General features: G+C 41.5%; 1 protein-coding gene across 1 annotated transcript in view; it reads right to left on the bottom strand.

Moving 5' to 3' along the window:
• Window positions 1–16,735, bottom strand: part of LOC139364532 (sodium/calcium exchanger 1-like) — a 52,775-nt gene that overhangs the window by 20,214 nt on the left and 15,826 nt on the right. The window contains exon 2 of the mRNA XM_071101327.1: window positions 10,683–12,535. Within this exon, the coding sequence (XP_070957428.1) occupies window positions 10,683–12,496 (1,814 nt within the window). The 5' untranslated portion in view covers window positions 12,497–12,535. The remainder of the gene's footprint in view (window positions 1–10,682; window positions 12,536–16,735) is intronic.

Below are 16,735 nucleotides of genomic sequence, written 5' to 3'. Positions count from 1 at the left end.
TCCGGTCATAAGAGACAGCAACATTATGTACAAAATATGTATAAAAAAAACAAGTTACAAACAATGCAAAAAAAACTGACAAAATAGCACAATAGGTTAGGAGCATGTAACACGTCAGCCATCCTCTTCCGCCCAATCTTATTACAAATGTCAACATTGGTGCGATTTCAATTGCTTACACATATTTGTGCGCTGCCCTATGGGACTCCCAATCACGCCCTGTTGTGATACAGCCTGAAAACAAACCAGGGTCTGTAGTGACGCCTCTAGCACTGAGATGCAGTGCCTTAGACCACTGCGCCACTCAGGAGTCCGAACACTTTGATTACTTTTTCAAAGCTTCATTAGGTGGAGGCTAGAGAGGGATTGACAAACCACAAACTAGTTCAAACTTATTGGAACCTCCAAACTGATTAGAATTAGGGCAATTATGTGGGATAGTCAACCTGAGCATGCAACACTTTAATTCATGTCTTGTTTGTCCATTCTGTGAGACATTTAATTTGTGATTTGGTGTGGAAATGTCACATCCATCACGCTGGAATTGTCCATTACTCAAAGTCAACTACTAAGTGACAGGGGACCTTTTTATAGAGTCATTAAGCTGATGTTCATGTGATTGACTAAGATTAACATGAATTATTGATCAACGGCCTCTTGGTGCCACGTAGGTGAATGAGTCTCTGGTGAAAGGAAATAGCAAGAGTCCTGCTGGGCCCTTGGGTGACATAACAGGGAGTCAGTCCCTTTCTCTTGTGACACCTCCTATTCACCCTCTCAGGCAGCCCTGGGTGTCATGGATTAAACCAGAGGTGTCTTCTACGAGGTACGGCGGGCCGCACTGAAAATTGGTTACCTTTCCTTGCCATTGTTTTGGGAATTTTCTATGCTTCCTGACTGTCTAGTGAATATTAGCGACTTGGACATTCAAGAAACTGTATGAATGTAGGTCCATTGACTGTGCACAGTGATTATTAGTGAGCTGGACAGTCAAGAAACTATATGAAGATATTGTAGGTCCGTTATCATTTCACACAGTTTAGATTTGGTTCTAGTTATTTTAAAGTATATTGAGTTTGTTTCCCCCCTCAATATTCAATCCACCTGTGGGCAATGTTCCCTCTAAACTGCAGAAGGGCCCGCAGATCCTTCGGGACTAGCACACTGAAGAAATATGAACACGCACAGAGCAGCACGAGATTGAACTTTACTCAACTTTCTAGAGTTTTCTCCCTTAGTTAACACTATCAAAGTTTCCCTTTACTGTGGGAATTGTGTTTGAATCAACACAATATTAGCCACTTTTAATTCAACATAATGAAACAAAATGAACTACGCAAGACTTAGAATGCAAAACTAACTACGCAAGAGATGTTGTTGTAAGTAGAAGACATTGGAGTAGGATTCTATTGCATTGAAATGCATGACGCCATGCTCTACACATACCTGTGTGGCATAAACAATCAGAGCTGCAGTAGACCTATATGCAAATAGGTATTTTCATTTCCCACATATGGAACTGTGCCAATCACTTTGAACTGGACTGTGTTTACAGCATGAGCGGTCGTGAGTAGATGCGTTTGTTTTGAGATCAAAGCAAGAGCTGCATGTAGTCATGTGTGCACATTTGTTAATATCCTTTGCTAGTTAGTGAGTTTTTAGCCCAGTTATAGATCATTTGTTGTCAGCAATGGGGGAGTGATTGCTTCCTACAAGAGCACAAAACGTGTACATTTCTAGACATCTGAAAAGCGAGTCCGGTAAAGAGCTTTTTTGGTCTTAAAAGGGCAGTGTTGCATTTTGAAACAGGCTTGAATAAGCTAAGTAGCCAATAGGCAGAGGGCAGGATAATTTGTCTGATTCTCTGTAATAATGGTGTGGGAATAATAATGCATTTGATTTGTAAAGTGGTTTCTTGCATCAAACAAGACAACAACCTTTGCAGTCACCTCTTTGTCTGAAGGACAAGTGGATAAACAGGTTAATGTCAAGCCCAGCATGTTTTTTTTCAAAAGTCAAGGAATGTAGGCCGAAATTGAGCACCCCCCATTGACTGCTTCTGTAGGCTGAATGATAGAACAGTTTCCATGTTAAAATGTTATGGATGCATTTTATCCATTGTTATTGGTGGTAGACCACTCTGGTAGGCCTACATTACAATCAAATAGCCACCGTCTGAAACTGTAACTTAAAATGGGTACAGTTACACACAATTCAAGTTTGTGTTCAGCAGACCTGAAATTTGCTCAGTGCCAAAAAATATTTCAGGGAACATTGGACCCTCTCGCGGGCCATATGTTTGACACCCCTGGATTTAAACAAAACAACAGGGGACACAGCAGATGATGTCTGTGCGATAATCTCATTGCTCGTACCCGAGCCCTCAATAATAGTTTTTAAAGAAAGATTAAGAAGTTCCTTGTTTGGATTGATGGCCTATTACAATGTCATACTGTAGCAGGTATCCTGATCAAAATCTATCATCTATTTTTGATTGCTCCTACAGGCTTAGAGTGCCTAACAGAGAGGCTGCAAACTAATACTCTTTTGGCAAATTCAGAGTGCTTCTTCTGCCACCTGGCAAAAACGGTAGACAGGGTTACTAAACCTACTTAGTGGCTCTAATCTGAAAAAGTCAACAGAGAGACCCCCCCTAGCGAGCCATTGTTACTCCCACAAGCATGGGAAACTGGGGATTGGACTGTCTCCACATTTTAACTGGCTTTTGAAGAGATACATTACCCTTTTTCAACGATTCACAACAAAGTAAAAGTTGGAGGCTAACAACTCTGTTGAGCAGTCTGTTTGAAAAAGGAAGGGATATTTCTACTGTGTTGGCTCTGGGACAGGATTACATGTGCCAGCTTCCTCACAGCTTTTCCAAAGGCAGTTTGACTGACAGACACACAGAGAGAAAGATTGACAGACAGTGGGTGAGTCATGACAGAGCGACTGAATGGCAATGACAGTAAGAGAGGGAGAGAGAGAGAGTGGACATAAAGGGGAGAAGAGAAGCGAACAACAGAGAGAGAAAAGAGTGTGAGAGAGGACAGAGGAGAGAGAATGTTCCTTTGGCTTCTTAGCCCCATGTCAATCCTATCCCTATGAGCCAGCCCTCCAACTGAGTCAAATCAGCCGATGCGCTGTTTGACTCAGGGCCAAACACTAGCTGCGAGCCAGCATCTCCCCAGTACTTCCATACTCCCACAAAATAGGCAGTGTCAACAGTCCCTGAATGTCAACACCATTGACCTTGTCAACGTCAGTTCATTGGCAATTTTATTTTCCGTGAAACACAGCACCAGATAGTTATACCTTTTTTCATGGTATCCAATTGGTAGTTACAGTCTTGTCCCATCGCTGCAACTCGCGTACGGACTCGCGAGAGGTGAAGGTCGAGAGCCGTGCATCCTCCGAAACACAACCCAGCCAAGCCGCACACTGCTTTTTGACACAATGCCCGCTTAACCCAAAAGCACCAACGTGTCAGAGAAAACACCGGAAACCTGGCGACCGTGTCAGCGTGCATTGTGCCCAGTCACTAGTGCGCGATGGAACATTACACTGTTAATTTTATGTGCATTTGACATTTTACTCTTAAGGATCATACCCTTTTTTTCAATTTTTGCCTGAAATGACATACCCAAATCTAACTGCCAGTAGCTCAGGATCTGAAGCAAAGATATGCATATTATTGGTATCACTTGAAAGGAAACACTTTGAAGTTTGTGGAAATGTGAAATTAATGTTGGAGAATATAACACATTAGATTGGTAAAAGATAATGCAAATAAAAAAACATTTCAAAGATGTCTTCATCTTTGAAATGCAAGAGAAATACCATAATATGATATTGCAGTTCAAGCAAAATTTACAGTGTGTGTGCAAAGTTTCAGATTGATCCAGTGAAGTGCTGCAATTTTGTATCAAGTCTGCCCAAATGTGCCGAATTGGTCAATTTATAAATTTTCAAGTACATAACTATAGAGAAAATACAAAAATGATATGGTAATTTGGGGCAGCAGGGCAGCCTAGTGGTTAGAGCATTGGACTAGTAACCAGAAGGTTGCAAGTTCAAACCCCTGAGCTGACAAGGTATAAATCTATTGTTCTGCCTCTGAACAGGCAGTTAACCCACTGTTCCTAGGCCGTCATTGAAAATAAGAATTTGTTTTTAACTGACTTGCCTAGTTAAATAAAGGTAAAATAAAATAAAAATAAAACATTTAAGTTGACACACTCCCAGAAGTGTCATACATGATGGATCATTAGCTTATGCACTAACTTTCACACATGTACAGTGCCTTGCGAAAGTATTCGGCCCCCTTGAACTTTGCGACCTTTTGCCACATTTCAGGCTTCAAACATAAAGATATAAAACTGTATTTTTTTGTGAAGAATCAACAACAAGTGGGACACAATCATGAAGTGGAATGACATTTATTGGATATTTCAAACTTTTTTAACAAATCAAAAACTGAAAAATTGGGCGTGCAAAATTATTCAGCCCCCCTAAGTTAATACTTTGTAGGGCCACCTTTTGCTGCGATTACAGCTGTAAGTCGCTTGGGGTATGTCTCTATCAGTTTTGCACATCGAGAGACTGAATTTTTTTCCCATTCCTCCTTGCAAAACTGCTCGAGCTCAGTGAGGTTGGATGGAGAGCATTTGTGAACAGCAGTTTTCAGTTCTTTTCACAGATTCTCGATTGGATTCAGGTCTGGACTTTGACTTGGCCATTCTAACACCTGGATATGTTTATTTTTGAACCATTCCATTGTAGATTTTGCTTTATGTTTTGGATCATTGTCTTGTTGGAAGACAAATCTCCGTCCCAGTCTCAGGTCTTTTGCAGACTCCATCAGGTTTTCTTCCAGAATGGTCCTGTATTTGGCTCCATCCATCTTCCCATCAATTTTAACCATCTTCCCTGTCCCTGCTGAAGAAAAGCAGGCCCAAACCATGATGCTGCCACCACCATGTTTGACAGTGGGGATGGAGTGTTCAGCTGTGTTGCTTTTACGCCATACATAACGTTTTGCATTGTTGCCAAAAAGTTCAATTTTGGTTTCATCTGACCAGAGCACCTTCTTCCACATGTTTGGTGTGTCTCCCAGGTGGCTTGTGGCAAACTTTAAACAAAACTTTTTATGGATATCTTTAAGAAATGGCTTTCTTCTTGCCACTCTTCCATAAAGGCCAGATTTGTGCAATATACGACTGATTGTTGTCCTATGGACAGAGTCTCCCACCTCAGCTGTAGATCTCTGCAGTTCATCCAGAGTGATCATGGGCCTCTTGGCTGCATCTCTGATCAGTCTTCTCCTTGTATGAGCTGAAAGTTTAGAGGGACGGCCAGGTCTTGGTAGATTTGCAGTGGTCTGATACTCCTTCCATTTCAATATTATCGCTTGCACAGTGCTCCTTGGGATGTTTAAAGCTTGGGAAATCTTTTTGTATCCAAATCCGGCTTTAAACGTCTTCACAACAGTATCTCGGACCTGCCTGGTGTGTTCCTTGTTCTTCATGATGCTCTCTGCGCTTTTAACGGACCTCTGAGACTATCACAGTGCAGGTGCATTTATACGGAGACTTGATTACACACAGGTGGATTGTATTTATCATCATTAGTCATTTAGGTCAACATTGGATCATTCAGAGATCCTCACTGAACTTCTGGAGAGAGTTTGCTGCACTGAAAGTAAAGGGGCTGAATAATTTTGCACGCCCAATTTTTCAGTTTTTGATTTGTTAAAAAAGTTTGAAATATCCAATAAATGTCGTTCCACTTCATGATTGTGTCCCACTTGTTGTTGATTCTTCACAAAAAAATACAGTTTTATATCTTTATGTTTGAAGCCTGAAATGTGGCAAAAGGTCGCAAAGTTCAAGGGGGCCGAATACTTTCGCAAGGCACTGTATGTTACTGTACAGTCACTGCAATCCAATTAAAGCACTTATCAATGACAAAATATTAAATTTTCATGTCAGAGCGGAACAGACTAAGATACAGTAGAACAGTATAGAATACCGTATATACATATGAGATGAGTAATATAAGATATGTAAACATTATTAAGTGACTAAGATACCGTAGAATAGTATAGAATACAGTATATACATATGAGATGAGTAAGAGCCTTATGCCAGTGATCTTGTAAGAAGACAGCTCACGAAGTGAGGGAGGCTTATTAAATAATAATAATTTGGTGGGTGCTTATTTGTCCTATTTCACTCATGTACACATGTGTATTAATAAACATGTCTAATTTGGAAATTGCATTTCCCAACTCCAGCTGAGTAACCCCTCTGAGATTGGGGTCATGGCCAGGGTCTGCCATTATCAACGGTGACTCTCAAGCAATTAGGGTTAAGTGCCTTGCTCAAGGGCACATTGACAGATTTTTCAGCAGGTTGACATTTATTGTCATGAAACTTCTGCTAGATAGGCCAGCTGTAAAGTCAACATTGGGTGTATGGTAAAATGGTAGTCAGTTTGCATTGCTATTTGCTGCCTCACAAAATATACAATGCAGCTCACTGAAAGTTTTTCCTTGTCCTTTATTCCTGCTACTGCTACTGTAAAGCATGGAAAATGTGATTTTAGTTCATGCGGTCTCAGAATTTAAATTGATTTACAAAGAGACGTGGGTTCCCCTATCTGCAGTGTACATAATGTTAAGTATCCCTCTTGGGGTGGGAAGAAGTTCTATGGTATTACATCAGCAAAGATACTAAAAAAGTCTAGATAATCCTACAATTCGTAATTTGTCACTGTTTTTCTTACAGCTATTCATAACCTATAGACTATACCCTTGTGAGTACACAAATGTAACTTGATAGAGAGGTAGCCGAGTGTTCCTAAGGGGCTGAGATGCAGAATGTAACAATGCTGTTTCTGACTATCGGGCATGTGTGTCCTATATTGAGTGTCTTTCCACTAAAATAAATGTATTTTGCTAAGATATGGTATGTTTATTTCATGGCATCTTCATAGATGAGCTTACTTGAGTAGCAGCCAGGGTCGTCAGTGTGATCGGTTTTTGCACCAAGTATACAATAGGATACAACGCTAAGAGAATCCGTCAGCACAGATGAGATGGGCATAATGAGTGATCAAACTGTGGATGTCTCTTCATCTCCCCCTCGCCATTTGTAAGTAACATGCCTGCCATTATCTGCTCCCAGTCTCTGTGTCTCGGCCAATTAGAGGCCTGACAAACATTTCACCTGCAGAAAAATAAGACACAAATATGTCCATCACCCCTGAAGCGCTTAGCTCCCCAAAAATTGGGACATATGCACTGCAATGACCAACCCCCTCAAAAACATTCAAAGGCTGCAAGGGAAAATGTGAGGCGTATATAGAGGTTGAGTCAGTGGAGTTGGCGAGTTTTTGTGTGTCCTCCTCCCTCTTCCTCCCAGGCCTGGGTTTGGATAGTATTTGATATCGTTCAAATACTTTAAGCATTTGCTTGAGCCTGCACCAGGCAAGCTTAATCAAGCACAGCTTGAAATAATTTGAAAGATTTCAAACATGATTTGAACACTTGGTCTTCTTGCTCCTCTATGGTCCAAAGTGCCATGGTCTCCTGCCTCGGTCTGTCGCTTGTCTGATGAAGCGGTGGTGACAGCCCCGCTGTCATGCAGCCCAAGGCAACACATCACTCCCCCAGCCATGTGATCCACAGGCCAGAGCCGCCACTGGGCCGCACGGGAAGCTATGCTAGCCCTGGATCATGACAGTGGTCTACTGAGCTTATAAGGATAGAGGAGCACGAGGTCTGTCCTCATGCGAGAGCAGGCCAGAGACGAGAGGGCAAAATTAGCATAGGCAAAGAAAACGATTTAATTAGTTGTTTAAAATAGTACCTCCTCCTAAAGCCCAAAGTAATCCCCTGTCAAGTTTCATGCTTGTCAATGTGTGTAGTCAAAGCAAAGCCATTAATTTCACTACATGTAGGCAGCGAAGTTAATAACATCTACATTACCAGAGGGCGGGTCTTGTCAAAATAAAAAAAGGAATGGTTGAACCATCATTCTCTACGGTTGAGGGCAGCAGATATGATCTTGTCTGATAAGGACAGTCGGATACAAAGGACACATTCTGGCTATAATAAATTGTGATGTAAAATTATGTTGTGTTTATTCAGTAGAGTTAAGTACAGCGGACCAAACCCAATTTTTGGAGAAAAGATCCAGTCGAAATCTTACTGAAATGGGTACTTTGTAGAACATTGTTAGTTTGATATTTCAAAGGTCGCTGAAAGGTCCTTGGCAGAGTACCTGGTGCTAATTCTTAAAAACCTATACTGGCTCAGTCAGGAGCTAAGCCCTTATTACACATTAATGTCCACCAATATCATCACAACAACTAACACTTGTCCCTACCAGCAAAACAAAAGAACATGGTCCTGACCATGTCGTTTCTTGTAACGATATAACTAGATTGTCTTTGACTATTCAACCACCCTTATCTGGATACGGGACACAGCAGGGTTGAGTGTAACCAGGTCTCTTGCTTCAGTGACAAATGGAATTACCATCAATCACATTCTGTCTGTAGCGTAAGTGAATGATTTGTGCAGAAACATCAATAAATGTTTACATTGCAATGGACATGGCATGCATCTTAAAATAGGTTTGGAAATAACTTGCAACTGCATCCTCTCAAATGTGTCAATGTCAACGCTAATACATTTTCCAAATGAAAACGTAAGAACTGACTCCCCAACCGAGACGGCTGCCTTGTCTATATATGGTACTGCTTCTCTATGCAAAGCTTGCTGAGCTGATTTACATTGCTCACTTCAAAGCAATATGTTTGCCTCTGTATAAATGTGTGGATGTCTTAACTTAAAACAAGCACAGAGCCTTTTCCATTTCAACACGTTGGTGCTATCCTCAAACTGGCAATGTTAATCCTCTATGGAATACATTTGTTGTCATTATATCCCACACCCCACAATCCATGGAAAATGTCTGGCCCAACTGCTATTCCAGGTATGTACAGTATACCTGACCATATCAGTATATCATTCACGGGAGTTTCAGTTTGAAGAGGGGAGTGATAAAAGTGTTGCTGGATTTCACACTGAAAAAGGCAAAAAGGCCTTACTCACATTCTATTCTGGTGGTTTTCTATAAATGATGAACACACTGATATGGAAAATCTGTATCGATAGCTGCTGCATTTTTTTCAATATGATATTGATTAAAAACATTTCAATATTACAACTGCCTAGCTGACCTTATGAATGAGGAGTTTGTTTTGAGTTTAAATAAACAGGACAGACTGCGGACCAATTCAAGATCCAAATGATTTGAACTATTATGTAAACTGCATGTGGAGTGAACATGTTCTACTGTCCTACAGTCTCATATTCATAACTGCCTTCTCCACTTGTATCACTCTGGAACCTATAACGTACTAAAATTAGTTCAGTCCTTTTTGGGAGCTCTTCATAAATAGTAACCATTTGCCCGATAACTGTTTAGAGCCCATTATATCTTTTGATACACCTGTTATATTGATATTATTTATCTTTATCAGGAAGGTATTCCAGTGTTCTTACATCGCATACACAAAATGATCAGCCAAAGAACAGCTGCTGCCTCTGGGCTCTAACATATTCCATACCTAATCTAATCACGCAAACATGCTAACGCATCATTAGCATCAGAATGATAATTTCCTGAAGTGTTGTCTCTCTTTTGTCCAGCACCAGTGAGTTATCAAGTCCCGTCTTCAGTGAGGCACGGTATTTGGTACACTTGAATACTCTCAATTGTACAGTATGTTCTATGTTGAAGCACTGCAGGTCATAAAATATCCAAGGGGTGTTGAGCGAAAGTGGATGAGAAATTGCAGAAAAACTGAAATGAAATCATTCAAGCCAGTTCTGCAATACTACAGTCCACAGTATCTCTACATGTGGTATGCAAAACAGTAATTGGTAGATTTGTAGGCAGGCAGTCAAATGAATGCTCACATGAATGATTAAAACAACAAGGGCAGTGAGGGCAAAGCTGAGAGAAAAATAACACAAGACAGTGAAGCAGAAAGTAGTAAGTGGAAAGATAGATAGGAACTTAAGACAGGATTCCTTCTTGAACCCCAGAGACACTTACATCCCCTGAGAAAATGGAATCTAAGATAATAGATTAAAACAATAATTGGAATGGAATGCACATTGAAATGAATGGAATCTAATGACGAGGTCAACAAGGTAAAATCCACTGTTTCAAAACTGGTTGAATCAACGTTGTTTCCACGTCATAAACAAAAAAATGACATTGAATCAATGTGGAAAACTGATTGGATTTGCAAAAAGTCATCAACGTATTGGAATTTCATATTTTTTTCACCCAAATCCAATGACATGATGACATGTTTGTTGATTTCACATTGAATTCAGAATTGGTTGACAACTAAACAAAGTGTAAAAAAATATATATAGGTTGAACTGACGTCTATGCTTAGTGATAGGCGACAACAATAAGCTCTTTTCTTTATGAGACAGAAAGTCACTTCTGTGGGACATAGTAGAAACAGGGACATTGACTTTACTAAGACATAACAGTTGTCCAAATTGAACTTCAATGTGCTGTGGGCCACACCTCATTTACATGACAACAATATACACATGACAATGTAATGTTAATAGCAAGTGTGTAACTTACAAAATCTCATCGTTCTGGAATTCCAGCGCTCCGTGCGTATCTTCAAAGTCTTCTCCCCCTCCTTTTGCTGTACCCTCCATGGTCTTGTAGGGTACGACCACTAGACCCCGCGCTCCTGAGGTACGAAGAACCTTTACTTCCATCATGCCGATACTTTCGCTTATGGTCATTACCGGTTCTTCAAAAGTAAAGATCCCGGCATGGTCATCGTCAAAGATAGTCATGGTGGCTGAGCAGGGTAGGCCAAGGCCCGCCAAAGTGTCCAAGTGATTAGCCCTTGGTTGTACGTAGCCAGTGCCCTCCGATATGACCTTCACGTTGCTAAGATGGACCAGAAAATGCTCATCCTCCTCAAAGATGTCATCGTCAATGATGTCTATCCGGATCTCCTTCTCAGTCTCACCGGGGTTGAACACCACAACGCCCTCAGTGAACTGGTAGTCCGATCCGGCATTGGCTGTGCCGTCTTCGGTACGGTATTCCACTGAAACAGTGTTAGTCAAGTCCCCACCAAGGCGTACTACATTCAAGGCCACTGTACCGCAGTTCTCCAAGCACTGGTATGTACCGGGGTCAAAAAAGACCTTTGACGAAAAGTCATTCTCAGAAACTTCGGAGCGGATCTCGTAGGCACCAACAGCTTTCCTGGCTTGGTCTGCTGCATGCTTCTTCAGTACGTTCCCTGCTCCCGTCATGATCCTGGTAGCCTGGCATCGGTAGAAGGCGCGACTCTTTTGCTGCTGTGTCAATACCTGGTAGTTGGCCAGTTCTATCAGCTGCTCCGTCTCCTTCTCTGGATGCTTCTGCTTCAGTTCCTTCAGGATCCGGACCATTTCCCTTCTGGCCTCCTCCTCATCCAGGTCCTTCTCATCGAAACCCATCGCTCCGTCCATGAAGCTCTCTGAGTTGAGCATTTTCCCGTCCATTTCAATGTCCATCTTTGAAGGTATTTGCGCCTCCCCTTCCGTCTCAATGATCACCCCTCTTCGTTTCCCTGCGCGGTAGCGTTTGTACATGTACTTATAGACAAGAAGTCTGCGATCCGCGACGTAAGCCATCCCAACACACAATGGGAAGAAGAACAGTGTGACAAGGCCCTCCCAAACCTGTACGATGCCCGGAGAGATGACAGCCAAGATGAGATAAAGCCAGGTGTACGCGAATATACTCCAGGTGGCGGTAACAAAAAATACCCTCAAATGTTTGACTTTCCGGTGCTCTCCATCAGGAATGACAGAAACACAGAATCCAATGATAACGAACATGTTGAAGGCAGCACTACCAACGATTGTGTTCGGGCCCAGATCACCTGCGTCAAAGTTGTGACCGCACACCTCAACGACGGACAGTAGGATTTCCGGGGCTGAGGAACCCAGGGCCATAAGGGTCAGGTTGGACACCGTCTCATTCCATATACGCACAGTGGTTGTCACTTTTTCGCCATTTGGTTTCTTGATGGTGATCTCCCTCTCTTGTGATGTAATTACCTCGATGGACGCCATGAAGCGATCCGCAATGATAGAGACCCCCAGGAACATGTAAAACAAGGCCACAAAGTAAACTGTGGCTCTTGCCAGTTTATCACCAAAGGATGGGTTCTCTGGTAACCATATGGGCAGAATGACACCCACTTTGCATTCAGTATCCACTGAATCACACTTCTTATTAGTTTGGTTGCCAATGGAAGAGTTTGTTCCGAGGCTTGGGTTTGAATTCCCAGCTGTAACAAATTTAATTTCAGATGAGAAAACTGCCAACAACACTGTGAGTTGAAGAGCGCAGAAGAGGAAAGATGATGTCCCAGTTCGTCTCATGATTCTGATGAGGTGTTATGCTCCAACTCTTCCTTTCACCTATGCAAAAAATAAAAGGGATTGATGAGAACAGAACTACCAAAAACTGTACAAATTTGAGAAATTACAAATTACTGAAAGAGAAATATCAATATTCCTAACTCCAGTGTTTCCCTAAGTTACAGTAGATATAAAGCAACATCCCCCAGAGCCGCCTCCAATGCACACATCACACATTTAATATTGAAGCTTTGTCAGATATGAGGGTGCTTCAGGTGTCCTCAGGGCTACCAAGTTAGGAGGGGGGACCTGTCTAACCTAGTAGGGGAAACACTTCCTAAATAATTTCTAGAAAATAACACTGGTTTAACTAGACAACCACACAAGCGTACCACACACTTCTCTCTCTCTCTGATTTTGTGTGTCTGTCACGTATCACTGGAACTGTGTCATTATGCACACCTGGTCCCCATTCTCACTGATTGTAATTGTATAAATGTGCCCTTTGGTTCACGATTGGGCTGTCGATTATTGTTCCAATGTTCGTTGGTCGTGTGAGTACCTGTGCTGTGCTGTGTTGTTTTGCCTTTTGCTTGTATTGTGCAGATGATTACGGGTCTCGTCCCGTTTAGAATAATTGTGTGCGTGTATGTTACGGGTCTCGTCCTGGTGTATTTCTTCGAGATACTCCGCTTTTTTGTTTGGGTTTCAACCCTGTGTTTTGTATACGTGTTTGTTTGGTCTTCGTCCCCGTGCCTTTAGATGGCCCGCTGTAATATGGGTGAAGTAAAAAAAACTATTACGCATTCCTGCGCCTGTCTCCCGATCCCTTTATACAAATGTGACAGTGTCTTAGAGTGATCACTTGCATTGTATCATTTGAATAACTGGTTTAGATGGCAAAATAGCACCAATGATTACATTTCTCCATACAATCTTTACTACGTCCTCTAGACAAACTGCCATGAAAATCTACAATATTTGAAAAATATGTTGCAATGAAATACACTTTGCAACTTCGATTTAATGCAATAAAAATGTCACCTACTTTGCTTGAGAACAAAAATGTGTGCATTTAGCCTACGAGATAGTTGGGGCCAGTTCCAGGCATAACCCACTGCGCACAAACGTCAATTCATTACATTACACTACATTTTAGTCATTTAGCAGACGCTCTTATCCAGAGTGACTGACAGGAGAAATTTGGGTTAAGTGCCTTGCTCAAGGAGACATCAACAGATTTTTCACCTGTCAGCTCGGGGATTCAAACCAATTCAACGTCTAGTTTTGATTTACTTATTTTTTATTTTTTAGTGTTACTCAGTTGGGGTCTCAATTTACTATTGAGAGTAAGAATAGTAGAATACACCAGGTGCAATTTCGAAATTTGGTGGTGCATCAGCAGTTTTTCTCTTATGTCAGTCACTGACAGTCACTCAATTAGCCATGTCAGCAAAATATTTTTAGATTGACAGTTAGTCTAGCTAGCCATTTAAACTTTTAGTAATCATGCGGAATCCCGACCGGGCACACAGCGCACATGTCCAGGGGACCTGACCTCCACATTGATTTTGTCAGTCATTCTCCCTCAGATATCATATTAACATTGCAAATTCATTACAAAATGTGTAGAATTGCAGAGAACTGCTTTAAAAGTGCAACATTTTCAACATTTTCATGACAAAATGTGAATTGCAGGAAATTAACTTTAAAAAACAAATTCTCTCAACCATCAAGAGAGTCACTAAAGTGTTTGCCCGAAGCGGCCCCCCCAAACCAAATCTTGCTTAGGGCCCCCAGAAGGCTAGAGCTGGCTATAGAAAGATGTCTTTCATAGTCTTATCTTTCTTTACATAGGCAATTTTTTGAAAGGCTAGACCACATTTGTCCTAATTACATGATTCTCATTTGCAACATGAAATCACAAAGATACAGTATCAGCAATCTAGTCTGCAATTTACATCCATGCACATGTTCTTTACAGGTAGGATTTAAAGTCAACTAGCCGATAAAGTAGCCTACAAAAATGCGTAACATTTCAAGTGACAGTAGTTGCCCAAACTGCTAGCCTACCGTTTTAATCCACGTAATGGGGAACGGAATTTATAAACTACTGAGAAATTATTTGAGGCTGAAAAAGGAAACAGAAATCCTTGAGAAATCCTCAATTTCCAACCCTTGATAAAACAATGACGTAAGTTGTGACATCGTCAATAAATCTTGAGTTGAGTTGTTGTATAGGTAAACCGTTTGTACCAAAAAAATACAAATGCTCTGCCACAGTATAGATAGCCGATTAGAGACGATCATGGGCTCTCAGCGCACGCTTCCTCGGGACTGCTCTCTTTCACTCACTCTCTTGCTCTTTCACTCACTCTCTTGCTCTGTCCCACCCTCACTCATTTCTCATCCTGGTTTTAATGTCCATGCTCTAATCTCTCAAGTGATGCAATGATGTTTTTTTTGACGCTGATGCAAAGCAACGGGGGAATTCATTTCCATATATTATTTGATTTGCTTTCTTGAGAAAAAATAATACATTTATTCTAACAGCTTATTTTAGGAATAGTTTCATTCTATCTAACCAAAACTTGAACATGAATCATGCTTGAACAAATCAGTATCGTTTCTTCATGTCATGTATTTTAGAAGCATTTACTTGTGGAAACTACATTATTGGGACAATATTAATATACAGGGGGGTTCGAGGTTAATGCAACCTACGCCTAATGCAAACCTAGATATGCTCCATTTTGTTTAGCCATAATGCTATATACATATTTTTTTTAATCCTTTATACAAAAAATATTTAAATCAAACTTCAATATTGTTATGATTGACAGGATTTAGGCCTAATGTTTTTTACCCATTTACCCATTTGGACATGACAGGAGTCTGATCTCAAGCTATGTATTTCATTGAGTGTTTACAGAGAAGCTCAGATGCAACCTGGACTCAGAGGTAGACGTAACATAGTAAACGAAAATACAATGTGATATGTTACATTTGGTATGGTATGTATTAATTTGTGGATGTCCATCTATTTTGTATGATAGGGAACAAATTGCAATTCATACCGAATGTTAAGAATTTGCAATAGGTACGATACATTACAATTTCCAATTTGTTGTGGCTAACATTAACATTAGCTATTGGCAGGTCTTTTGGCAGGTCTTTGTGGGCTATACTCAGCCTTGTCTCAGGATGGTAAGTTGGTGGTTGAAGATATCCCTCTAGTGGTGTGGGGGCTGTGCTTTGGCAAAGTGGGTGGGGTTATATCCTTCCTGTTTGGCCCTGTCCGGGGGTGTCCTCGGATGGGGCCACAGTGTCTCCTGACCCCTCCTGTCTCAGCCTCCAGTATTTATGCTGCAGTAGTTTATGTGTCGGGGGGGCTAGGGTCAGTTTGTTATATCTGGAGTACTTCTCCTGTCCTATTCGGTGTCCTGTGTGAATCTAAGTGTGCATTCTCTAATTCTCTCCTTCTCTCTTTCTTTTTCTCTCTCGGAGGACCTGAGCCCTAGGACCATGCCCCAGGACTACCTGACATGATGACTCCTTGCTGTCCCCAGTCCACCTGGCCGTGCTGCTGCTCCAGTTTCAACTGACCAGAGCCCTAGGACCATGCCCCAGGACCACCTGACATGATGACTCCTTGCTGTCCCCAGTCCACCTGACTGTGCTGCTGCTCCAGTTTCAACTGTTCTGCCTTACTATTATTTGACCATGCTGGTCATTTATGAACATTTGAACATCTTGGCCATGTTCTGTTATAATCTCCACCCGGCACAGCCAGAAGAGGACTGGCCACCCCACATAGCCTGGTTCCTCTCTAGGTTTCTTCCTAGGTTTTGGCCTTTCTAGGGAGTTTTTCCTAGCCACCGTGCTTCTACACCTGCATTGCTTGCTGTTTGGGGTTTTAGGCTGGGTTTCTGTACAGCACTTTGAGATATCAGCTGATGTACGAAGGGCTATATAAATAAATTTGATTTGATCTACAAGTCCTTTTGCATGCTGAACAACCCCAGGCAATATCAGTAACCTACTATATTCATACTGAGTGCTGTGCGCAGCTTCATGTGCTGACCAACTAGAGGTAGGCCTGTTTCTGATCTGGCACAAATGCGTGTAAACTTCAGCATTCAAATGTTTGTAAAATGGCTTGCACATTATTAGGCTTTATTAGTTGAGTGACAACCAATATAATTTGGTAGGCTATTTTTATCAAATGCACTGTGGAAATGGTGTTTTGCCAGCCTAAGC

Source organism: Oncorhynchus clarkii, chromosome 13, assembly GCF_045791955.1.
Source record: "Oncorhynchus clarkii lewisi isolate Uvic-CL-2024 chromosome 13, UVic_Ocla_1.0, whole genome shotgun sequence".
NCBI classification, from domain to species: domain Eukaryota; kingdom Metazoa; phylum Chordata; class Actinopteri; order Salmoniformes; family Salmonidae; genus Oncorhynchus; species Oncorhynchus clarkii.
This window is presented reverse-complemented; position numbering and strand designations above follow the sequence as displayed.